Source organism: Moschus berezovskii, chromosome 14, assembly GCF_049115385.1.
Source record: "Moschus berezovskii isolate FMDL1 chromosome 14, NW_MosBer_1.0, whole genome shotgun sequence".
Taxonomy (NCBI): Eukaryota; Metazoa; Chordata; class Mammalia; order Artiodactyla; family Moschidae; genus Moschus; species Moschus berezovskii.
In genome coordinates, this window is record NC_142473.1 from 70,266,003 (window position 1) to 70,291,418 (window position 25,416).

The 25,416-nt window shown below is 45.0% G+C and overlaps 1 protein-coding gene across 1 annotated transcript in view; it reads right to left on the reverse strand.

Annotated features, from left to right (window-relative positions):
* Positions 1-6,866: 6,866 nt before the first annotated feature.
* Positions 6,867-25,416, reverse strand: part of PAMR1 (peptidase domain containing associated with muscle regeneration 1) — an 80,236-nt gene continuing 61,686 nt past the window's right edge. The window contains exons 7-11 of the mRNA XM_055423844.2: positions 16,135-16,347; positions 13,386-13,452; positions 10,876-11,108; positions 9,626-9,918; positions 6,867-7,930 (exon numbers count right to left, since the gene is read on the reverse strand). Of these exons, the coding sequence (XP_055279819.2) occupies positions 7,394-7,930; positions 9,626-9,918; positions 10,876-11,108; positions 13,386-13,452; positions 16,135-16,347 (1,343 nt within the window). The 3' untranslated portion in view covers positions 6,867-7,393. The remainder of the gene's footprint in view (positions 7,931-9,625; positions 9,919-10,875; positions 11,109-13,385; positions 13,453-16,134; positions 16,348-25,416) is intronic.

Sequence of the window (25,416 nt, forward strand, 5' to 3'; positions counted from 1 at the left end):
ATAAGTGTCTCACTTCTTTGCCTCTTGCATTGACTTTTGGTCTTTTTTTAACTCACCTCATCCACATTTAAGATCTTTTTTAGAACATGATGCAATTGTGTCATTGCTGGGAGATTCAAGGTCTTCATTCATAACCAGGTTAGAAGGATAACAGAAAAACACGAGGTCAAAGCCAAAGGCTATTGGTGATGATTTGATGGCCTCACTAATAGTTCCTAGCACACGTTCTCGGAGTTCATGGAATTTGACATACGGAGTGTGGTGCTTCCAGCTCCTGGGGTGGCCATACACACCGAAACTGCATTTCCAGCCTTCTGTCACACCTCTCCCTTCCTCCTGCTTTCCTCTGAAGCTTCACTGGTTCTCTGGAAGTTCTCTATACATGCCAAAAACCCTTCTCTCAACATCTCTGCACACGTTCATCTCTGCCTGGAATGTTCTTCCCCCTCCCCACCCTCCATCCAATAGTCAACTTCTTCCCAGATCAGTCATCACCTCCTCAGGGAGGCAAAGCTTTTATCCTGCCCCATCCAGGTTAAATCAGCAATCTTTGTTCTATAATTTTACAATACTCTATTTTATTCCCAGTATTCATGATGATTTCTTATTATTCATGTATTTCTGGGACTATCCGATTAAGGGCAAGCACCAAGCCTATGTTGTCCATCTTTAGTATTTCAATCCTTAACACTCAATTTTTGTGGCTAGATGAATGATAGGTAGGAAATCAGTAAACTCACAATCTCTGAATGAATTCATGATGGAAGAGATTTTATCAACTAATATTCCAATAGAGGAGGCAAATGTGGAAGCCCTATTTAGTTATGAGTAGATGATGGATCTGAAGGCATGAAAATCCCAAAGAACTATAAAGACTAATATTCAAACTCCACAGCCATAACTCCAAAGAACAAGTATTATGCTGGTGAGGACTCAGTGGGAGGGCTGCAAATTTCCTCCTTGTCCAGCTGTACCTGATCCGTTTTATTAAGTCCATCCTGTATGCCCCCGAGCTCCCACCAAACACATACACACACACACAGGCAGACAGGGAAATGTGTAAAAAGCTGGTGCAAGCTCTGACACTTTTTCTTAGAAATGTATCCAGACTACTCCCACTTACATAGTCCTATTGCTGTTTGTTTGTTTGTTTTTGACTGTTGCACACAGGATCTTTAGTTGCGGGCATATGGGATCTAGTTCCCTGACCGGGGATGAAACCTGGGCCCCCTGCACTGGGAGCGTGGAGTCTTAGATGCTAGGCCACCAGGGAAGTCTCTAGTCCCATTGCTTTTTGCTCTCAAGCCTGTTGGTTCTTTTAACCTGAAACCTCATTTATTTCTGCCCACCCTTTCCTGTTTTCAACTTCATTCCACAGATTGCCAAACTTCTTTTCACATGCTTGTACCTCGACAGCATTCTAAATCCTCTCCTCCTCTCTCCACCCCTCATAAGGTCGCTCATAACTGTTTTCTCCATTTCCAGTCTCCTCCTCTTTGAAGACAGCAATGAAACGACCACCATCATAACAGTGGCCAATATCTATAGAGTGCAGTAGGTCAGATGCGGTCTTGCCTGGAGAATCGCCATGGACAGAGGTTCCCGGCAGGCTGCAGTCCGTGGGGTCACAGTCAGACACGACTGAGAGACTACGCACAGGGCAGATGCTGTTCTACATTCTTCAGTCACAGACACAGCAACTCCCTGAATCCCCGTGTCATTTCACTCCCATTTGTGGACAGAACTACAGTAGGACAGAGATTGAATGTCACGCTCAGGGTCACAGCACGTAAGTGACAGAGCTGGGATTTGAACTCAGGCTGGGTCTTTTAACCATTGCCTCTATCTAGCACAGCCAGCCTGATGGGTCTTTCTAGAATTCCACTTCTGTCCTTTCACTCTCCTGGAGACATCAACATGGGCTTGAATGTTTGCAAAAGGGCAATAAGAAGCCAAATTCTTGATCCTGGCTTTTGAGATCTACCACCACCTGGCCTTACCTTGACTGGCGTTGGCTGGCCAACCTGGCCTGTCATTGTAATAAAGGATTCATGATAGGAAAGAATTGGCTCTTCTCAAACTTCCCTGGTGGCTCAGTGGATAAGAACCCGCCTGCCAGTGCAGGGGACACAGGTTTGATTCCTGGTCCTGGAGGATTCTACTTGCCACGGAGCAACCAAGCTCAGTGTTACAACTACTGAGCCTGCTCTCTGAGACCTACAAGCTGCAACTATAATACTGAGCCCATGCGCTGCAACTACTGAAGCACAGGTGCCTAGAGCCCATGCTCTGCAGCAAGAGAAGCCACCACAATGAGAAGCCCACGCGCCAAAATGGAGAGCAGCCCCAGCTCAGTGCAACTAGAGAAAAGCCTGTGCACAGCAACGAAGATCCAGTGTAGCCAAAAATAAATTAATTAATTTAAAAAAAGAGAATTGGCCCTTCTCTAAGCCAGCCCCGCTCCATGTTTAATCCTACGTACTTTCCAAGCATTTTCTGTACTTATAATATCCTACTTCCTTTCCACCTACACTCCAACACTCAATTTAAAGTTCTAACTACCCTGTGAATAAAAACATTGCTTATTTGGATTGCCCCTTCCTCTCAATTCCTGCTGGAGTTTAAGTAAAAGAAAGAAGTGTGAGTGACTATTCAATAATTCTTAAAAGTCCACTTTGTTAAACCTGGCCAGTCCTAGTTGAACAAGATGGATTTATTGCTGTTCGGAATGAAAGAGAATGTACATCATCAAGCGAGTATTAGAGGGAGTTCCCTGGTGGTCCAGTGGTTAAGAATCCAGTTAAGACTCCACCTCCCAATGCAGGGGACCTGGGTTCCATTCCTGGTCAGGGAACTAAGATCCCACGTGTCACATGACAACTAGAGAAAGCTCCCGAGCTGCAACGAAGACCCAGAACAACCAAAAAATTTAAAAAAAAAAAAAAAAATAGAGTTTTAGAAAGAACTTATTCTAAGATTCGGGCTTCTATTAGGTGGTTTTGAGGAAGTCCCAGGGAAGTGGGGCTTTGTTGTGGATTGGATGCTATCAGTTAAATAGAGGTAATTCTATAGTTGGTTATCGTTATAAATCTTATCTAGGAGGAAGGAAAAATAGAGGCTAACACTGTAATTGGTAAAGAAGTAAAGACAGTCACTGGTCTCATCCAGGAGGGGGGATCATTCATATTTTTTGGTTTGTATAATGACCTTGCTTTTGCCTCTTCACTGACAAGATATAAAGCAGCCTTGTGTCTGCCTTGATCCATCAGTCACAGAAGGATCTTGACTGATACCAGCATGCTGTGAAATAATTGATCTTCAGCAGGAGAACACCATAGCTTTGAAGTGAGTGCCAGACCAGCTCCTAGACACCAAGGCCTCACTGATAGAATGTCAGATGTCGGGGGTTGCATGTGTCTAAAACAAAACAAAACAAAAAACCACTACAAAAGAAATTAGAGCCAAACTAATCTGGATGAGATCAATCCTGGGTGTTCATTGGAAGGACTGATGCTAAAGCTGAAACTCCAATACTTTGGCCACCTCATGCGACGAGTTGACTCACTGGAAAAGACTCTGATGCTGGGAAAGGTTGGGGGCGGGAGGAGACGGGGACGACAGAGAATGAGATGGCTGGATGGCATCACCGACTCTGTGGACATGAGTTTGAGTGAACTCCGGGAGTTGGTGATGGACAGGGAGGCCTGGCGTGCTGTGATTCATGCGGTCGCGGAGACTCGGACACGACTGAGCGACTGAACTGAACTGAATCTGGATGAAACAGAAGCCTTCACCCAGCTCTCCACAAAGGCATCCCCAGTTGACAACCACATTAATAGTTCATGCAATGACTTGCGATGACTTTTGTTCCGTGTCGACTTAGAGGGGGGGCTACAACTACGTTTGCAGAGTCCCCTTCCCTGTATGGCTCCAGGTTAGAGTGGGCACCAGAGAAACTTAACATGAGATTTGAAAAGGAGAGTAAAGCTACAGCCGTCTCCACGCTCCGGAAGTTGCTAAGAGCATCAGGCACCTTGGCAGTTCATACACAACATCACTGATTGGCTCGTTCACCTTTCCTGGGTGGAATAGCACCCCGGCCCACAGCCCCTCCTATACCTGCTGGAAATCCTCTTCCACCTTCTCTGAGTCTCCTGGACCAGTTATGTGGGGGTGCAGGTCACTCAAATCATGGAGTTTGGGGACAGCAGAGACAGACATGACTTTTGATGTTTTGTGGGTTCCAGCTCATTCTTGCTCTTCCAGTTTCACATCAAACTTTCCTTCACAACTGCTGGCCACTTGACTTCAGGTCCAACACGGGATGCAAACGCCACAACCTCAAGGAGACTTTGTCACCAGTGCCCGTAATTGTCTGTGGTCATCGTAATCCCTTATGCTACATGGCCCTTAAAAGTTCTGAAAAATCCCTGACTGATATACACTCCAGATTTCCAGCTAAGAAGAGATCCTTCATCCTTGGCATTGTATCCCTAAGATGTAAGGACCACATGACAAAGAGAGATGAATGAGATTCCTCCAGTGCCAGGTATGGCCCAGGGACAGGCTTGTATCTGACTCCCTCGTCCTGATGAGTGTGGTTGAGTGCTCGTAGTGAGAGCAGTACTGGGGCAGGAAGATCTAGGAAGATCATGGCAAGCGGCCATGAGGATACTAAGTAGCAGCCACAGGCGGTGTCACCCAGCCTGGGGGCCAGACTCAGCTTCTAAAGGGAACAAAGTCACAGCAGAGATGATGTAACCGGAACCAAATCTGAGCAGTGAGGCAAAGATAGAAAATGACACTAAAGAATAAAGAGAGTGTCAAGAAACTAGGGAACGTGATTATGCAGGTGAGGGGTCAGACCAGCGTGAAAGAACGGAGGGTGTAAGCATGGACGCCCAGGTGAGGAAGTGGTAGGTATGAAGGCTTCATGGAGCTGTGCCCAGCTGGACAGGACTGCCCCTTCCAGGGGTTACAGGCACTGAGCTGTGTGTCAGGTATTAAGTTCACTGCTTTACACAGTAGCTCACTGAATCATCACAGCTACAAAAGACAGACTCCAGCATGCCAACCTAATAAATGATGAACTGACGCAGCTGACATTAGGTGACTTGCCCAAGATCACTCAAAAGAAGTAGAAAGACAGGAATTTAGATCTTTTAGATCTGACTACCATTACACCTCTTGAGATCCAAACTTTCTAGGCTTAAAAACATCAAGAAAAAAAGCTTTTGAGCAACCTGATAAATATTTGTCAAACCCTCCTACGTGTTGGATGGTTGTTCCTCAGAAGTTGATAACCAATATATTGCTCTCAGATTAAGCTGCGAGGATGGCGGGAGTGACTGAAAGGTGGGAGGTGGGGAGGCTGGTTTATGGAAAGCCTCAAGAAAGCCTAACCAAGAGAGAAAGTACCAGAAATTCTCTGCTGGCTCAGGGAATGATGCAAAGACACAGAGTTGGGGATGCAGGTTGGGGGACAGATGTAGCGTCCTGCCTTGGGGCTAAAGTCCTTGGGGTGGAAGTTCTCTCTGATAAGGGAGGGAAGAGTTTCTGGTCTGTAGGATGGGACTGTCCCCCAGGTGTCCTGCACCAACCTTGGGCTTTCAGGCCTCAGGAGGTACAGAAAAGACAGAGAAGTTCCACAAGACTTCAGGGAAGGGAGAGGAGGTCACTGAAAGTCCAGCCGGGGAGCCTCCCAAGAAGGCCCACTGTGGCCAGGAGGCCGAGTAACCCAAACAAACCAGTGTCAAGACGGAGTCCCCCTGGATCTCAGGAGTATCAGTGCAAGCCAGACCCAAAGAGCAGCCTAGTGAGTGGGGAGGACCGCAGAGCCCCAGGGAAGCAGAGAGAACTCCACAGAAGTTACACCTGTTACAGACCTGAGCACCCAGTGTCCCCCAAACGCCCAGGAATGAGAAAGTAATACCACACACCCCCAAGAGCCTGCAGAAACTCAGGAGTCCTCCAGTGTCCCAGTCACACCTCCATGGCACCATCTGGGACAGGAGGAAACTGGTGAAAGCTGGGGAGAAAGGATAAAAAAGTGAGTCACCCCAAAAAGAGAATGTTCCTGTAAAGACCACTTCAGGGACCGGACTGGATTCTTTTTTTTTCCCTCTGCTATGCAGTGGGAGTCAGGCGCGGGGCTTGAAAGGAAAGTTGTGTAAGTTATAGAGAAGAATGAAGTAGCAGGTTCTTGGCATATCTCAATCGAGTATGAATAAATAGGTGATTCTAATTCAGATGCTATCAAAATATGTCCTAGAGATTTCTGGAGGTTCAAAGCAGAGTTTTGTGCTTGAATGTAGAACAGAAGAACCAGAGTGGTCACTAGAAATTGTCAAGGCTCTAGTATTTTCCTCTGCTTTTGCCTTATCTAACGGTTCATTGGAGGGACTGATGCTGAAGCTGAAACTGTAATACTTTGGCCACCTCATGCGATGAGTTGACTCACTGGAAAAGACTCTGATGCTGAGAAAGGTTGGGGGCGGGAGAAGAAGGGGACGACCGAGAATGAGATGGCTGGATGGCATCACCGACTCGATGGACGTGAGTTTGAGTGAGCTCCGGGAGTTGGTGATGGACAGGGAGGCCTGGCGTGCTGTGATTCATGGGGTCGCGGAGAGTCGGACACGACTGAGCGACTGAACTGAACTGAACTGAACTGAATGGTGCCCATCCCCTCTCTCCCTTACCCTATGAACAGCAAACTGCAAGCACTGGCATTGAAAAGATGGCACTGGCTTTGCTATATGCATTATTTGGGAATGATGATCTATTAAAGGTTGCCCCCAGCCACCGGTCCCAACACATGTAGCTCAAAAAGGCTGCAGGCAGGAATCAGAGCCATAGGACCTGTGTTCCGTGGGTCAGAAGCCAACCCTGGTTTTATTAAAGTATGTACAGTTGACTGGGAAGAAAAAGGACCACTCTGTGATGTGGCCAATGCCACAGCCAGACTCGCTGTCTGGGGCTGGACTGCCGGTGGCTCTTTGGAAGTTGGTCTGGTTGGAGCTTTGGAAGACACCTGATGAATCCAGTCTCGACCTTCTCTCGACCAGAGCTGACCATGCCATCTGGTCCATCCCCAGAAGGTGGGCAGGGAAGGCCATGGGGTTGGTAGAATGGGGTGAATTTCTTTGCCACTCACATAGTCTCTTGGAAGAAACTGAGTTCTTGTAAGCAGTGTGGGAATCTTCCAGAGGACCCCAGCAGTCAGGGGGGCAGTGGCCTACCAGAAAGTAAGCTCGACTCGCCCTCCACTGGTTTTGAAATCAGAAACCTGCGACAGCCAAATTCACGGGCAGAATCCCACTTTGGGTCCATACCGCCCTCGTGACACGTACATGGAAGGCTGCACAGAAACGCTCCTCCCTGGGCCTGCAGCTCACTTCATGTTTCTCTCGATCCAGTCTTTAAAAGGCAGCACTTTGGTGAAGGCTGTGGAGAGGCTGTGGCTGCACGTCTTGTCATAGCTCCAGCTGACCAGCCCCACCAGGTGCCAGCGGGGCTCCGGGGACGCCTGGCCCGGGAAGGACACAGCCGCGATGCCCCCCGTCTCAGCTGGGCAGATGTCGGAAGGGGCCGTGGGGTCCCGGCCGGCACAGAACATGTTGTCCGTGATGCTCACCGGGATGCCCTGCTCCTCGTGCTGCTCCTCACACAGCAGCGAGTCCGCCACCCTCACCACCCCAGAGCGCAGTGTGTCGTCCTTGTAGCCGGGGCTCCTGGCATCCGCCAGGACGTTCCAGCCAGCCACGGTGATGCGGGACTCCTGGAAGGAGGTGCTGAGATCCCGAGGGGCCGCCAGGCAGATGGGCTGGACGCGGGTGCTGATGCGAGCCTTGTCCAGGAGCTTCAGGATGGCAATGTCTGTATCCAGCAGGATGGGGTCGTAGTTGGGATGGAGGATGATGGCAGAAATCTGTGAAGGTAAAGAATGGACAGCAGTGGTGAGCGGCTGACTCCACGGTGAGGGCAACAGGCAGGCCCTGGGGCTAAATTATCCGGAGAAAATGTCTGAGAGCCAGCTGCAATTATTCGGACACACTTCGCTCAATGGATCATAGAAAGCAATTGCTCTGTTTCCAGGGCTGCAAACTGAAATGCCTCCCAGGGCTGGCAGGTGGTTTTTAAATAAGTGGAGTGGACAAGTACTTTGAAGGACAGGAGTGCACACCCCAGGCAAAGAGGCACACCACTTTGCTCAGCTGACCACTGCCACACAGAGATGCTCATTTTGCCAGAGAATAGACTCCAGACGTCTGGCTGAAGCCTCCTGGTTTTTAAATGTTGGCAAATAACTGATTAAAAAATATACATTAGCACTATCAAAACACAAACCTCTACAGGCTACCAGCTGGCAACCTCTGGTCCACTGTAAACATTTCATTTACCGTCAAGCCAGAAAGACAGAGCTACACCTAGGATGGTTCACAAGACTTTTCCACCAAGCCTCCCCTGATTATCCCCATTCTTGCTCATCACCCTCTTTGATGGGGCCCCCTGGAGCTTACATCTGTGATACGCTGTAACATTTTTACAGACTTGTTCTATATCTGAGCTCATTTACCCAGGGATTCTATCTTGCTGGATTAGTCACAATATACTGGTCTGTCTCTCCCCCTAGCCTGTGGACTCTTCAGGGTAAAATCACGCCTTGTTCAGTTCTGTGTGTATTCCCAGTGAATAGTATGCTGTGGGAATTCAACAATAGATGGATGGATAGACAGGTGGATGAGCTAGATTGCATGAGAGGGTGGATGGTACAGAGGGAGGAAGGTAGGCAGGGAAAGAAAATAATATTAGAAATTTATTCGGAGTCTCTGTGTCCTTACAGTCTACCTAGCACTGTGTCCTAAACATAATAGGTGGTTGGTTACCTTTCAATGACCCCAATGATAGAAGACATTTTTTATTATCTTATTTAAAAAATGGTTTTTTTTTGGGGGGGGGGGGAATACTCCATAGTCTTTCTAGATGCCCTTTCTGCTACTGCTAAGTCACTTCAGTCGTGTCCGACTCTGTGCGACCCCATAGACAGAAGCCCACCAGGCTTCCCTGTCCCTGGGACTCTCCAGGCAAGAACACTGGAGTGGGTTGCCATTTCCTTCTCCAATGTGTGAAAGTGAAAAGTGAAAGTGAAGTCGCTCAGTCGTGTCCGACCCTTAGCGACCCCACGGACTGCAGCCCACCAGGCTGCTCCATCCATGGGATTTTCTAGGCAAGAGTACTGGAGTGGCTTGCCCTTTCTAGTATCTGCCAATAATGAAAGATTAGGCATCTAGGTGGCACAGTTGGTAAAGAATCTGCTTGCCAGTGCAGCAGATGCAAAAGACATGGGTTCAGTCTCTGGGTCAGGAAGATCCCCTGCAGGAGGGCATGGCAACCCACTCCAGTATGCTTCCCTGAAGAATTCCATGGACAGAGGTGCCTGGTGGACCACAGTCCATGGGGTCGCAAAGACTCCGACAGTACTGAGCAACTGAGCATGCATGTGCCTAACATTTCCAGGCTCTGGACTGGATGCCGAGGTAACAGACTGACAGAATAACTGCTCTCCCAGTGCTGGGAGCTGCCGAGAAAGAAACCAGACCTCCAGGCTGCAACCCTCTCTTACCCGCAAGCTCTGGATGCTCTTCTCATCCCGGCCGTCATCCCTGTAGAATTTCCCCAGGATGACTTTGAGGTCTGCCGTCTTGATCACGGTGACCCCCCCCAGGTCAGTGACGCAGTGGGCAGCCACCACCACAGTGCGCTCGTTGACCAGGGCACCGCTGCAGACCAGAAACCAGGTATCCTTGTGCAGACTGCCCCCATGCACCCCGCCGGCCCTCCTGTAGATGGCAGCCTGCCACGGCCAGCGCGTGCCCTGGGTCTTCGGAGCAGAGACGTTCTCGGTTTTCCCACAGACTACGGAGAAAGCACCAGCTCAGTGAGATAAATTCAGACCTTCTCATCCAGAGGGGAATGTGTCAGTCAACCAACAGAGCACATATCTGGAAAGGTGGGCCCTACAGGTGTCAAGACCACAAAGCAACTAACCTGTTTTGTTTTTTTTTCTCTCTCTCTCTTTAGATACTAATCAAACACCTTAACATGCTTGGCTATAAAGCTGAGTGTTATAATTGGGAGTCTAACAATCCCAGGCACTTACAGGGTAAGTTGCCTAATCTCTCAGAGCCTCAGTCTTTTGCCTGCAAAATGGATACAGTAATCACAACCGTCTCCTAGGTTCTTGCAGAGAGTGGACGAGATGATGTATATAAACAGACTCAAAATATCATGACTATGGATAAGGTGACCACGAACTAAGCCACAATCTTCTCCTCTGACAAAAAGGATGTCAGACAAAGCTTAGTATGTGCAAAAGCCCATTCCAGACATTTCCATGTATTATCTCAGTAATCATTATTATAACTTGTAAGTGACTGATACCTCGTTACTCACTAACAGTAATGTAATGAACACCACTGGGTGATGAGGATAAAAACTGGGGCTCAGGTAACCAGTATGACATAACTAGAAGTTCTCTGGCGCCTTCAACCCCTTCCCCATTTGGTGTTTAATGACTGTTCTGTCCCTTTTCTCCAAGTAAATATGATAAAATCATCCACAAGAAAGTATGCCCCTTCTTCCTCAAAAATTCATCTAAGATTTAAGCGTCTCTCCTGGGTAATAAGTTTAAGCCAAAGGAAGGGAACTCTAACTGTAGAATTTCAGACTTCACCAAGCTGGGGGAAAGTATTAGAGGACTATTCTTTTGGACAAGGACTTTTCCCCCAAAAGTCTTCAATAGGGCCAGGGGCTTTTCATAGGCAGCCATGAGAGATGCAAGCTGTTTTAGGGCAAGGACAAGCCTTGACTCACTAGGGATGCAAGATGGGGCACGCCCACTCCACTTCCCAGTCCTCAGACACGTCCTCCGGCTGCTGCCCAGGCGGCGGTAGAAGGGTGAGATGCACTCGTACTGGAGCTGGGTGTGCAGGTGTTGGTACCCAGGCGGCAGGTCTCCAAAGGGAAGGACTGGCTTCTTGGTAGGAGCGTCCTGCAGTTTCTGCTTGCTGAAGGCTGATGAGTACAGCTGGTGTAATGGCGTCTCCCTGCATCGCGGCAGAGGGGCCCGGAGAGAGAGGACAGCGGGAGACAGTCATTACAGCCCTTTCAGTATCCATGCCAACCTCCACGAAGATGTTCAGTTACGAAGGAAGAAAACAACAGCTCTCTCATCCTCTGTGTGACTTGCTCTCCCCTCCTCCCCTTACCTCTCTCTGTCTCTCTCTCACACACACACACCTCTTCCACCACTGAGCAGATTTTCTTGCACACTTCAACCTTCTATTTATTCCTCCATTTCCATTTCTGGCATGCCTCCAGCTACCCAGGGTTTTAACCAAAGAACATAATATCTGACATAATAGCTGCTATCCAAAGGAACGCTATACATGCTCACACACACACACAAATTAATTGTGAAATTAAACAAGAAAAGAAGTTAATTTCAAGGAAAGAAATCCAACTGCCTGCTCTGCTCTAACCATTATCATAATAGAGCAATATAAGGAATTGACTCCCACTAAACTGTGTTGATACAGTAGCTTGATTTAGCAATTAACGGATGTAATTAGTCCACCTCAGAGAATAGAACCTTCTCTCAGAGTGCATTGATTGGGAGAAATAAGAAGCATTGTGTGCAAATGTGAAAAGGCCTTTTAAATGAGCCCTGAAGTTGAAGCCCCAGAGGCCACTCTGGGGGTTTTGGGAGAGAGGTATGCATACTACACAGCTTATGCTGATTTTATATCAGTGCATAATGACTATTAACTGACAAGTTAGATTTCCTTTAGGAATCAATGTTTTCATCTCTGTTTAATGCATGGAGAAAGGAAGCCCAGAGAGGTAGATGGGGATGCTGAAGGGCACAGAGGAAGCTAAGACAGGACCCCAGACAGCATTGGGCAGTCACAATTCTCACCCTGGTGTCCCCACCATACCAATCTAATACCATTGTAAGAAATGTTTCATCTGTCCATAAAATGCTTTGCTCAGAGCAAATATTCCACCTACATTGATTCCATTCAACAGATTTTTAGCTCATATTTAGAACCAGGTCTGAGCTCAGGGGGCTTTTTTACTTGCAAACAAGCTCAGGTTTTGACCACTGAAGGTCTGCAATGCCTTTGGGAGTTCCTGGGTGAGCCTGTCTGCTGAAGACCATCATATCCTTGCTCCAGCAGTGAAACTTCCAGGAAGATATTTGCCTTGCATTTCACCCTTAACAATTCCTAGAGGCAAATGTTAGTGTCACTACCCTTATTTTTGAAAAGAGGAACTAAAGGCTCTACAAGTTTAGGAATTTGCCCAAGAATAGCCAGCACTAAAGAGAGACGAGAGAAAGAGCACATGGACCCGCCCATCCGATCCACTCGTTCACTCATTCATTATTTTGGGGGTTCCACTATGCGGCAGGTGCTACTCTAGGCACTAGAAGTTCAGCATGCACTAAACAGAAAATGTTCTTGCACGTGTAACTTTCACAATTTTTTGGTGGGTTGTGAGGAGACAGAAACTGAACAAATAAGCAAACAAATGTCAATAGGAGAAGATGGATGCCACGGTGAAAATTGGAGATCTCTGTAAAGGTCAGAGAATATTGGGTAAAGAAGTCAGCTCAGCAGTCAGGGTAGAGGTAAGGTTGCTATCTTTTTTAAAGGATGGTCATGGAGGGCCTCTCTGCCAGGTAAAAGCTGAGTAGGGAACTGAAGGAAACCAGGCATTAAGCAAATATTCCACCTACATTGATTCCGGTGGAAGCAACTTCCCTAGCTTGCCACCAGGGGTCCCCACCTCTATCTTTCCAGGAGAAAGACGAGGTGGGCCCCCTGCCCAACCCCCCTCCCCCCACCGAGGCTTCACATCCTTCATCAGCGGCTAGTCCTTCATCTCTGGTTCCTAGCTCCACCAGCCTGCCTTATCTGATTGATCACTACCAAGGACATCTTCCTAAGCCACAGCTGACTGTGTTTGGTAGGAATGACATCTCCCTAAAAGCTGCATGATAAATATGCAGTCATTTTAGAAGGACTCAAGTATTAAAATCCAGCTCCTCAAAGGCCATCTTAAAGTCTGGCTTCCCACCAGCCACTGACTTTCCCACGATCCAGTGAAACCTGTACATCTTCCAACAGTTGCTACCTCTTGGCTAAAGGCAGCTAGCTAATAAGCCTCCATCTAACAAGCCCTTTTCTTTCCTGGCAAGTCAACACGGAGTGTCCCTAAGAAACCTCAGACTGTCTTTGACCAAACACAAGTAGGGGAAGGGGGTGGAGAAAGCAATGTTCATTTGCCTTTAAAGCAGAGTTCAGGTGTTTCAACCTCACCTTGACTGAACCTGCACTGGAAGAACTTTCCGTCTCACCAGATCTGAGATCTTTGGTTCTCGGCAGGCTAGAAAGAAAAAGACAAAGCTGCATAATCCTTTTCCATACTAACTGTTCACACCATGAATTCAGATTCATACCTGACCACCCTGTCTGGACACCAGTGGACATTCCCCACGCTCTCAGAGGTGAGACGTGTCAGCCAAGCATGAACAGCTCGCTTAGCAACAGAGCACGCTGAGAGACTTCCCTGGTGGTCCAGTGGTTAAGGATCCACCTGCCACTGAAGGAGAGCCAGGTCCGATCCCTTGTCCAGGAAGATCCCACACGTTGCAGGGCAACGAAGCCTGTGAGCCACAAATACTGAGCCCATGCTCTAGAGTCTATACTCTAACAAGCGAAGCACCCCAATGAGAAGCCCATGAGTGCAACAAAGACCTAGCGCAGCCCAAGATAAATAAATGAATTTTTGAAAAACAGAGCATGCTGAGTTTCATTTATTAATAAAATGGCAGCCCCCTTTGAAGAACCCAAGCAGAAAAAACACCTCTGCAGAGCTGCTCCACCCAAGTGATACGAAAGCGTGAAAGAATTAGTCGCTCAGTGGTGTCCCACTCTTTGTGACCCCATAGACTGTAGCCCACCAGCCTCTTCTGCCCATGGACTTCTCCAGGCAAGGATACTGGAGTGGGTTGCCATGCCCTCCTCCACGGGATCTTCCCAACCCAGGGATCAAACTCAAGTCTCCTGCATTGCAGGGCAGATTCTTTTCTGTCTGAGCCACCAGGGAAGCCCAGTGATATGAAGCAATAGTAGTTAACAGATTAGAATTATCCGTTCATGTAAATAGTATTAGCAAACTAGATCAATATGGAGTAAAAGCCAAGGGCAAGGTTCTAAAATGTAGCCCAAGATAGGAAATCACAAGGTTCTCATTTAAACTGAACAGCAGTGTCAACCAACAATAAGTCTTGAGTAACTGATTTTTTCAAGTCCTTTCTCTGCAATTAAGGCTTCTAATGATCCTTTGAGGGCAACTCAAGGCCTGGTTTAATTTTGTTGAAGTCTCTTTCTTCACAAGTGAAAAGGAATCCTTCCCATCTCACTTTCCCAATCAAGCAGCCAACATTTGTCTAATTAGCAACCTAGGGAACTCTAGTTGTATTAATTTGTAAGAGAAGCGTTGACAAAAAATCTCCAAGGACATAGGTAACACCATTTCCATACCTAATGAAATCAAGAATCACAGTCTGCTGGTGGGGATGAAGGTCGTTCCTGGCTAAAGTCTTAAGTCTTCCTTTCAGAGACTTGTTCTTTCATTCCTTTTCCCATGATTCAGGTTGTTGACAAATACTCAGAAGGCAAAGTGAAGGGTTGAAGCAATTACCTGGATAATCTAGGCCAAGGATATGCTTCAGGAAACAACTAGATAGGGGTGTGTGTGTGTGTGTGTGATAATCTAGGCCAAGGATATGCTTCAGGAAACAACTAGATAGGTGTGTGTGTGTGTGTGTGTGTGTGTGTTACTTGCTCAGTCCTGCCACCAAAAAGAGAGCTGTTGTCGACTTGGAACAACAAGTGAGTCACCTTGATAAGAAACTATGGGGCTTCCCTGTTGGTTCCGTGGTAAGGATCCGCCTGCCAATGCAGGGACATGGGTTTGATCCCTGATCCACATACGATGGAGCAACCAAGCCTGTGTGCCGCAACTACTAATCCCGGAAACCTGTGCTCTAGAGCCTGGAAACCTCCCCTACTGAGCCGACCCACCCTAGAGCCCGTCCTCCGCAACAAGAGAAGCCACTGCAACAAACAGCAGCCTCCACTCTCCACAACTAGAGAAAAGCTCGCACAGCAACGAAGACCCAGCACAGCCAAAAATAAATAAAAAGTAGATAGACAAAATTGCATATATATATATATATCATATACACATGATATATATATAAAAGAAACTACACATGCCTACTGTCATGGAGTCAGGTCCAAACTCCCTTATGCAATGTCCCATTTGTTCTGATCTCAAATTACCTTTTAAAATTTACCTCCCAGATTCCCTGATTGACTCAGTTTTTTACTTACCATGATTCTTTCACTTCTGCCTATACCACTTTTTGTCTTCCAACTGGAATATTGTCCCAGCTCCTCTTTATCTCAGTAAATCCTTCCCTGCTTCCCAAAGGGGCTCCAGTCCTCCCTGCTACAGGAGAACTGGAGCTCATATTTCTCAGAATACACACCACTCATTTGTTCTATAACTCTCCTTTGAACGTTCAAGGGTTTATTGTCTTTTAAAGATGCTTTTAAACATTTTAACATTTCAAACCTCCTTCCACACAGGCTGGCAGGGATGATGTGTCTATTGTGTCTTTTATTTCTTGCATTGATTTAATGTTGCACAGAGAGTAGATAAACGTAGTTTAATATTAACAGTTTCAGCTCTATCCTTGGGGTTACACATAAAAAACTCAGCCATGTCATCTCTCTAAACTGCTCTGATAACTACATCACTCTTCTTGATCACATCAAGACATTGTGATGAGGATAAACTGGTCCTTTGGCAGTCCAAAAAAGAAGCACATGTTTTATGGATGGTTTTCAAAATAAGAATAATGTATGGTTTCAGTGAGAATTTAAAAAAGAAAGGCAATTTTTTTTTTCCCCAGGGCTTCAAAAACAGGTATGGGAGCTACCAAAATGTCCAGCAACTCCACTTATCTCTACAGACTTCAGAAATATTTGCAGTTACCTTTTATGCAGATTGGCTGTTTCCCTGACCACTCTCCATTCTGCTGGCAAGTTCTCATCTCATCACCACTGAGAACATAGGAGCTGTTACAAAAGAAGGTCAGGACGGTGCCGATTTTTGCATAGCGCCCATGGATAAGCCCAGGGCCTCCTGTAATTTTCTTATACCCATTGACTGGGCCCCCAGGGTCTGAGCAGTTTCTTTCTTCAAGGACTGAAAGTGAAAAAAGAAAAGAAAAGGAGAGTTATTAAGAGTCTGAAGCATTCCATTTTAGCACTGAATGTTTTCACGTCTCATTGAATTAAAAATGCAGTGATATGGAGCCTGCTAACAATGGTACGCAAAGGAATTACCAAGAGAAAATGCATAACAGAAAAATGCATGCATTAGACATATCTTGTTTTAACGATTTATTCTTAAATTGAGAGCTGTTTCATACCATATATATATATAAGTTTGACACCACATCAGGCTCTCATGTAATCACATTTATTTGCTTCCCAAATTGTGAAATCTGGACAGGCCTGGACAAAATAAACATTTTGCCTAGATTTTATGATCAGTATGCAAGGATTATTGGTTTACAGTATTGTAATATCATCTCCTTCATTCCCTAAAGCTTGGGCAATTAATCCAAACTATTCAGTTTCCTATTTGTGTTGTACCCAGAAAGTAGAATAGATTAGAAATGAGAGTACATTTATGAATTTAGATTTTCTATTTCATCTGCCAGAACACTGGGTGTGTTAAAAGTTGTAATTAAAAAATACTAGAGGCAATATAAATTCAGAGATACAACAAATTCCCTTAATCTCCAAATAGAACTTTTCATCTAAACATTTAACAATACTCATTATGAAAGCGAAGTCGCTCAGTCGTGTCCGACTCTTAGCGACCCCATGGACTGCAGCCTACCAGGCTCCTCTCTCCATGGGATTTTCCAGGCAAGAGTACTGGAGTGGGGTGCCATTAGGAGATCTCTATTCTCTCATTCATGCTGCACAGCTACTTAGAGTAAAATTGGCATCAACAAAACTATCCTGAGCACCGAACAGGATATTAGATATATCCTGGAAATATTCGATCAGCTAGACAATATATTTTTCTCAAATGGATTGTGGTACAATACTGAAAATTACTTGCCTAAGGATACAGAGTAAGTCCCCTTAGAATTCAACCTTTAATTACTGAGTTTAGATACCAATCACTCTGTCAGGCTCCCTAGTCTCTTTTTAATCATTTTTCTAAGATATGGGTTCATCCCTATAAAACAGGGGCTTCCCAGGTGGCTCAGCGGTAAAGAATCCGCCTGCCAATACAGGAGACACAGGTTTGCTCTCTCATCCAGGAAGATCCCCTGGAGCAGGAAATGGCCACCCACTCCAGCATTCTTGCCTGAAAAATCCCACAGACAGAGGTGCCCTGCGAGGTAGCAAAGAGTCAGACACGACTGAGCACACTATAAAAGTCTCCACACAACACAGTTATGCATTGGACATTCTCTTCTTCCCTTAAGTGTCCCAGGTAACTTTCAAACAACTTGCTTGCTTGCCTCCAGGCAAGAAATGAATATCCATTCATATAACACTTCTACAATATTTCAGAACTAAAAATTAATAAATTGTTCCTATGTGCAATTTGGCATAGTTGCTAAAACTGGTCAAGCTCCTGGTTTGTCTACTCTAAGACTGCTCATAGCTCACATGACTGATGATCTCAATGACACTGCATGCTTTGGACTAATGCACTCTGAGCAGTCTCCCTGGTGGTTGATGCCAAAGCCCCACTTTCAATGTCAAAAAGGGATCTCACTGAGTGAGTTGTTTAAAAATACCAAAATGGCATAGAGAAGGCACTGTACTTTTTGAAGCTTCAAGTGGACTCAAAAATCCCAGTGCTTATACTTCCAGGAATCCCTGGATGATGTGGAACGAAGAGGCAGAAAGAGCCTTCCATATTGCTTTATTGACGGGGCCGCCTTCTTATAGTACAAACTCATTCAATGCAGAATATGTAGCCCAGAAACAACCGGAGGAGCCCACAGACTTCAATCATCTCAAAAGCATATGTCATACCTGCAAGTTTTAGAGAATGGAACTCACCGTCAACATAAAAATCAGACAATGTCACATAAAAATCAGACAATGTCTCATAAAAACCTGTGTTACTGGTTTCTGACAAAATTTAGCTCTGGAAACCTTGGGTCTCTATTCTCACACGGCAAGAATCAGCTGGTGCAGGGAGGAGATCTCTGCTTAGACAGGATCACATTCTTGCCTTGGTCACAGTCGCCACCCACCAACTGTCTGGTGCTGGCAGAGACTTCAATCTGTGACCAGTTAGACTATCAAAGGGCTATGATTTATGCAATTCAAGTTCCTCATTCGTTTTGAACTTTGCTTGCTAAAGATCACAGCCAAGAAAGACTGAGTGATACTTAAGACCTGCCCTGGAATACGGAAAGAAAATGAACTAGCCTCTAACCTTGTCAGCCTCAGTTAGAATACAAGAAATCACTTTTACCGTAAGCCTAATCATTGGATTTTTCTCCTCTTAGAAGTAAGTACCTTCACGGTCCATTAGCCTTCCACTTCATGATCTCCTACGTGTGAGATGGGTCCTATTTCTATTACATTTCATGTGGGTTTAACTGGCAGGAACCTTGGAGAGTTCTCAAGCCCTTCCAGGTAATAAAGCCTCATGACAATCCAGGTTCTTCATGTCATTGAAAAGGGTTTAAAGGAAGATTTAAAGGGCAACAGACTCAGGATATCTAAACATGTCTGCCCAAGGTGGAGGAATTCTGCCACATTTCTATAATTCTTAAATGCATATTCCTTGATAACATGACATGTCTGAAATCAAGACACATGCCTACTTTTCTTGTAGGTCTACTTCTCTTTCATTTGGTTTTAAGTTATGCTCATGAAATATGACCAGGGTTGAGCAGGATGATGCTTCTAAGGGAAGGTTCAATGGAAGGTGAGACCATGTGGCTGAAATTCAAGAGAAATGTAGACGTTAGAAATAGATTCATAAAGGATTCAGATAATGGAGTTGTCTGACACAACTTAAAAATAGACTGAAAATATTCAAGGAAATAAAATATAAAATTGAGGACTTTGGAAGAAAACTTTCACCTTAAAAAGTAACCCAAGGAGAAATCTAGAACACAAAAGTTATAGTGACATAAAGTAAAAAATTCAGTGGATGAGTTTAATAGCAAATCAGATACAACTGAAGGGTACCAACAAACTGAAAGGTAACTTCAAAGAAAAGATTCAAATGAAGCCTAAGAAACAAAAAGATGTAAAATGTACATAAAAATGTAAGAATATGGTGAGAAGGTTAATAAATACATGTAACTGGTATCCCAGAAGGAAAGAGAGAGAATGGAGCAAAACCAATATGTAAAGAGATAACAACTGAAATTTTTCTGATGAAAGACACTGACCTACAGATTTACAAGGTCCCAAGCCAGACAAGTATGAAGAAAATCACACAAAGACATAGCATATAAAGCTGTTCATAATCAAAACCAAAGAAAGAAAATTTAAGTAGGCAAAGGGGGAAAACGGGCTGGAAAAGCATACTTTAAAATAATTACAGTCATTATCTCTGGTTGGTAACGTTGAGAATACTTCTTGCTTCTTTCTACTATTTTTTTTCAAGTTTTATAATCAGAAAATGTAGCCATAAGATTTTGTTTTTAATAATTTTGCTGTTGTCTTATTGCTATTTTTTTTAAGTGTCAGGGAAATGGTTTGGGTGTCCCCTGCTAAGCCCATAAATCTCACATTAAATCTTCACGACTTTTGTGTGTGTGCTCCCAGACCCTCTCTGTGCCCTGCAAATCTCCTTACCATCCTGCATAACCACAGTGTAATCCAACATTCCATGAACTCAGATTTAAATGTTTTGTCACTAGACTCTGGTGGAAAAATAGTGGCCTCCAGAATCAGATAGCTATAGGCTCAAATATATAGGTATTCAACAAATGTCTGTGGGTAGAAAGAATAAAGGCTAAAATGTACTCATTCTTCCACTTAATAAACTAGGGCCTGGGAAAAGTAATCTTATCAGGTCTTGTCTTCCTCGTCAAGCAAGATAATAACACTTCTCTGGCTGCTCTGGTTTTGAGGAGCAATTTAAACTACACATAGTCTCTACTTCCCTTGTTTGCCTTTAAAAATCAGTTCCCCAAATGCAAACACCCTAAAGAAAAATCCATTCAGGAATCTAATTATTGGACCTTTTCAAGTACAAAGCAATAGTTTTTGGTCTCTTGGTAATGCAATGGGTTTCCAGATCTGGGTCCAGTGTGTTGACTCAGACTTCCGGGTACCAAGCATGGTCTCTGTACATTCATCTATTTTAATCCTGTGTAATGAAGCCTTAAAATTATATTCTTACATCAAACATCTACTGGGCATTATTCTCTCTTCCCTCATTTATTTCCTGTACTTTTCAAAGCTATACCTTCTCCTCTGATGCTTTTGAAGAGAATTCTAACACTTCCTCACCCACCCTTTTCTCTCCCGGGTTAGACCTCTACCTGTCGGGTTCATAGACCATCTGCATCTCATCAGAGCATCTCCCTAGGGTTAGATTTCAAAGCTATCTCTCTTTTCTCCCTGTGGGTTCTCTGTTTAGAAACCTCTGTATCTCCCCACTGACCAGACTCATGATTCTTTCCTATTTGATATTTCAAGAGCTTTTGATTTCATTTCTCCTCAGTGGGATGGATGTTTTCACACAAAGCCAAATGAGAATTTAAAACATCTGCATCACTGGTGTGAAGGGGCATCAAACTCCTGCTTTGCTAAGTAAAAGATTCCATAATTAGTCATAAACAGAACACTGTCCTATTACTTTGGGGACTCAGCCTAGGGATATAAACACATTCAGTTTAACATGCCTTTACATGTTACCTTGTAAACAAAGGCAGTCCTCAGGATGCACTTCTCTGAGACACTGTTTCAGATAAGCATTTTAAAAAAGACCTTCTCTCCCTTCTCTTCTTTTGTCCTTCAGTTCAGTTCAGTTCAGTTCAGTCGCTCAGTCGTGTCCGCCTCTCCGCGACCCCATGAATCACAGCACGCCAGGCCTCCCTGTCCATCACCAACTCCCGGAGTTCACTCAAACTCATGTCCATCGAGTCGGTGATGCCATCCAGCCATCTCATTCTCTGTCGTCCCCGTCTCCTCCCACCCCCAATCCTTCCCAGCATCAGAATCTTTTCCAGTGAGTCAAGTCGTCGCATGAGGTGGCCAAAGTATTGGAGTTTCAGCTTTGTTCTTCAGGACAGCAGTATTATACCACTTTACAGAGGAGATGCGATAGCTTTGCACGGCTCTTGTAGCAATCACTGTTGGTGTTCCATTGAGGTCTCCTCTTATCCTTTTCCAAGCTCTGCTTCTATACGTGTGCTTTGCTGCTGAGAGCTGGCACCTGCCACCTTCACAGACTGCCCTTGGGCATGGGTACCATCTTGCCCATATGAAGAACTAAAAAATGCCTAGATTTTCGGCCCCTTCATGCTCACCCCAGGGTTGCCTATAGCCAGTGACTGATGGGCGTGGAAGTACAAAGGCCCCACTACTATTCTTCAAGGTGTGACTTATACTTCCCAGCACCTTATAGGATGGGGCTGAGTCTGGGAGTTCAGTTAAAATCACTCACGCTTGGTTTCTTCCTCTTTCCCATTTTCCTTCTGCAACTTCCTTAGTGGTTGATCCTGAGAGTATTCCCTTTAATAAAACAAGCAGACCCAAATGTGGCTCAGGACCTGGTTTGGGGAGTTCTGCTGTTTTCTTAGCCCTGGGCATCAGAACCCTTCATGCACTCCTGGGAGTGACGAGAAGCCCGAGAGGTGGTTACCTCAGCCCCTGGCATGGGGCTTGTTTGACTTTCCACACTCCTAGCAGATCTTGGGGAGGACGACTGGCAGGGCAGCTAGAAAGGCCAAATCTCATCAGAGGGTCTCCAGCGTCCACAGATATTCTCAGGCTCAGCATCCCACCCTCCAAGCTCCATCAGCACGGCTGTTTTGACCTGAAGGGAACAGGAGCTTTAAGACATGGATTTCCCCAAGCTGAACAGTGTGGACCCAGAATACACCATCCAAGGATTCTCCCTACTGATTTGCTGCTGTCTGTGTAAAGCCAGGGACCTTTCGCAACCCTGGGGTACAGAGATGGCCCCAGCAATGACTTCCCATGGGCCTGAACTGTGGGTCTTAGAGTTGGACTTAAGTTGATTTAAAGCAAATAGTTATATCCTTTCCTCCTCTGATTGGTCCACTAAGATTCATAGTCAGTATAAGGTATAATAGCTAAGATGACCAGATCCAGAAGGTTTTTTGGACCATGACCATAAAAAATGGACATGATGATAGAGACATCAAAAAGTATATCTGGATACTGTAGAGACATTATAAGGAGAAGTAGCTTTTTGACACACACAAATAAAACCACCTTCTTTGTGCCCTCTGGTCAGATCAACTACACTGACTATAACAAAAGGAAGTTCACACTCTTCATTCCTAATTCAGGGAGAGGGTCCATTTCCCATCACCTTCATGATCACAAAACTCAGAGGGCAGATCCACCTGTGGCAAGAAAGCAGACCACTTGTTCCGTTATATCACTCTCCACAAGTATATCCTTGCTCACAAAATACCTTTTTACAAATGAATCTAGAATTTCAATATGATACACCAGATTCACGAGTATTTGTCTTTTCCTTTCTTCTCAAAGCTGTAAGTTCAAATTTGGAGACAATACATAGAAAAAAGCCCCTCAGAACCAAAGAATTCAACCACCACTTTTCTTTCTGGAAGCCCAGTATGTCTTTCTGTAAAGGCTTGGGAAGTGCTGTTGGCTGTTGGTATCACTGATGAGTTTTCTCGCATCCTCTATTTAACAAGTGCCTCCTCTATGCCCAGCAGAATCAGGTATTGGCAGATGTGCTTCTGTAAGTTTAACATAGAAATTTTTCATTTAAACCCAGACAACCCAAGGCCCTCCCCTGCCATATTAAAATAAGTGCTGTGTAAGCACTTATTAAAAAAATGGTTTGAGGCCTTCCAAAGACTTAACCCCCAAGTCTTCAGGGGAATGGAGATACACATATATAATTTTTTTCATTTAGCACCATTTCATCCTAAATGACTAGTGTCTAACTTTGCTTATAAAATTACATCACAACATAGGAACATCTAGCCAAAGAATAAAGTAAAGGTAATCATTGGGGCCTTAAATAATTTAAAGAGGGGTGTGTGGGGGGGGTCTCAGAAAATATTAGCCAACCACAGCAACTGACGATAGTCTGGGTTGCACCAAAGATTCCATCAGGTACGATTAACTGGGTTGATACAACTCAGCCTTTGAGTTGCCTGAAAGATAACCTCTTAATCTCAGGCAGAAAGCTGGGTGAAACGGAACCAGGTTCTATTTTAGAAGCTCATGCTAAGAATAACCATTTGGGATTTGTTAGAATCTATTTTATCACACGTGTGTTTTTGTGATACTAGACAGATGTGTTGACACAGAGATTACCATTTAACCAGGGCACGTGTTACAGTTACTGCAGTGAGACCAGTTGATCAAGGGCACAATTAGGAAAGAGGACACAATTAGCACAGGCCCAGTGATGCTTCCTTACGATGGGAGCAGCCACTTTCTAACACGTGTCTGAAAAATGGCAGATGGCAGAGGATGAACAGATCCTTCAGATTTTAAGTCCTTTGGGAGACATTATAGGCTCTCTCTAGAAACAGTACTGGCGTCTCCACTCACTTGTACTATCCCATCTCACAAAGGACTGGGCTGGATCTTTCACACCGAGAGCTGTGTGTGTGAGAGCAAAGGAGAAAAAAGAGAGAGATCGATTCCTGGATCTAACAGCGAATCTCTTTAAACCAATAATACAATCATGCTTTGAGCATCCTTTAGACAATGCAATCCTGAAATATATGTTACTGAGCATTGATCAAAGTCTTACCCAATATTTTAAAGAAACAACCAAATGGTGATCTAGCTGACTTGAGCTCTATAACACTATTAAGTTAGCTCCTCAGAGAAATATCTTCACCAAGTATTTTAGGTTGGGTTCTTCTAGAAGTAGGCTGGGAGAGACAGATTTGAGTGTAAGCAGCTTATGTAGGTGGTGATCCCAAGAAGGGCCAAAAGTAGTGTGGGGGAAGTAAGACACAGAAGTTTGCATTGTTAAGAAAGTTACTACTGGGGGCAATGGAATTTCAATGCCATTGGGAAACTCTGGGAGACAGTGTAGACTATGCCTCAGAGTCATACTACCCAAAGAGCAATGGATATGAGTTATTACCTACAGACCACCATCAACCATTTGTTGAAGGATGATGAGATGAATTAATTCCTCAGCACATCAGTCTTGGCTCATATATGAGTCAGTGGACTCTGAGAGCCAGAGAAAGCCCTTAGGCAGAGCTGCAGGAGCCTGGGGCTGGAGGTCAGTGGGTCAACAGTAATGGTGTTAGCATAATAAAGTCTAGCTACCTTTTTTTTTCTCCAGGAAGGTGGAAGAATCCAGTTTTAATACATGGTTGGTATAAAAAAGGTTAAATTTCTGTTATTTACAAAGTCAAGTGAAAAACCATTTCTCCAACACCCACCTTTAAATAAGGAGAGGGAAGAACCGATAATTAAAATAACACAAACAGTATTTGCATCTGCAGATGAACTTGTATTTGCTTTCCGTAAATACACAATAAGAGCCATGCCAGCGAAGGCCTTTCTCTTTTTTGCCTTTCAGTTCAGTTCAGTTCAGTCGCTCAGTCGTGTCCGACTCTTTGCGACCCCATGAATCACAGCACGCCAGGCCTCCCTGTCCATCACCAACTCCCAGAGTTCACACAAACTCATCTCCATCAAGTTGGTCATGCCATCCAGCCATCTCATTCTCTGTCGTCCCCGTCTCCTCCTACCCCCAATCCCTCCCAGCATCAGACTCTTTTCCAGTGAGTCAATAGTCGCATGAGGTGGCCAAAGTATTGGAGTTTCAGCTTTAGCATAAGTCCTTCCAATGAACACCCAGGATTGATCTCCTTTAGAATGGACTGGTTGGATCTCCTTGCAGTCCAAGGGACTCTCAAGAGTCTTCTCCAGCACCACAGTTCAAAAGCATCAATTCTTCGGCGATCAGCTTTCTTCACAGTCCAACTCTCACATCCATACATGACCACGGGAAAAACCATAGCCTTGACTAGATGGACCTTGGTTGGCAAAGTAATGTCTCTGCTTT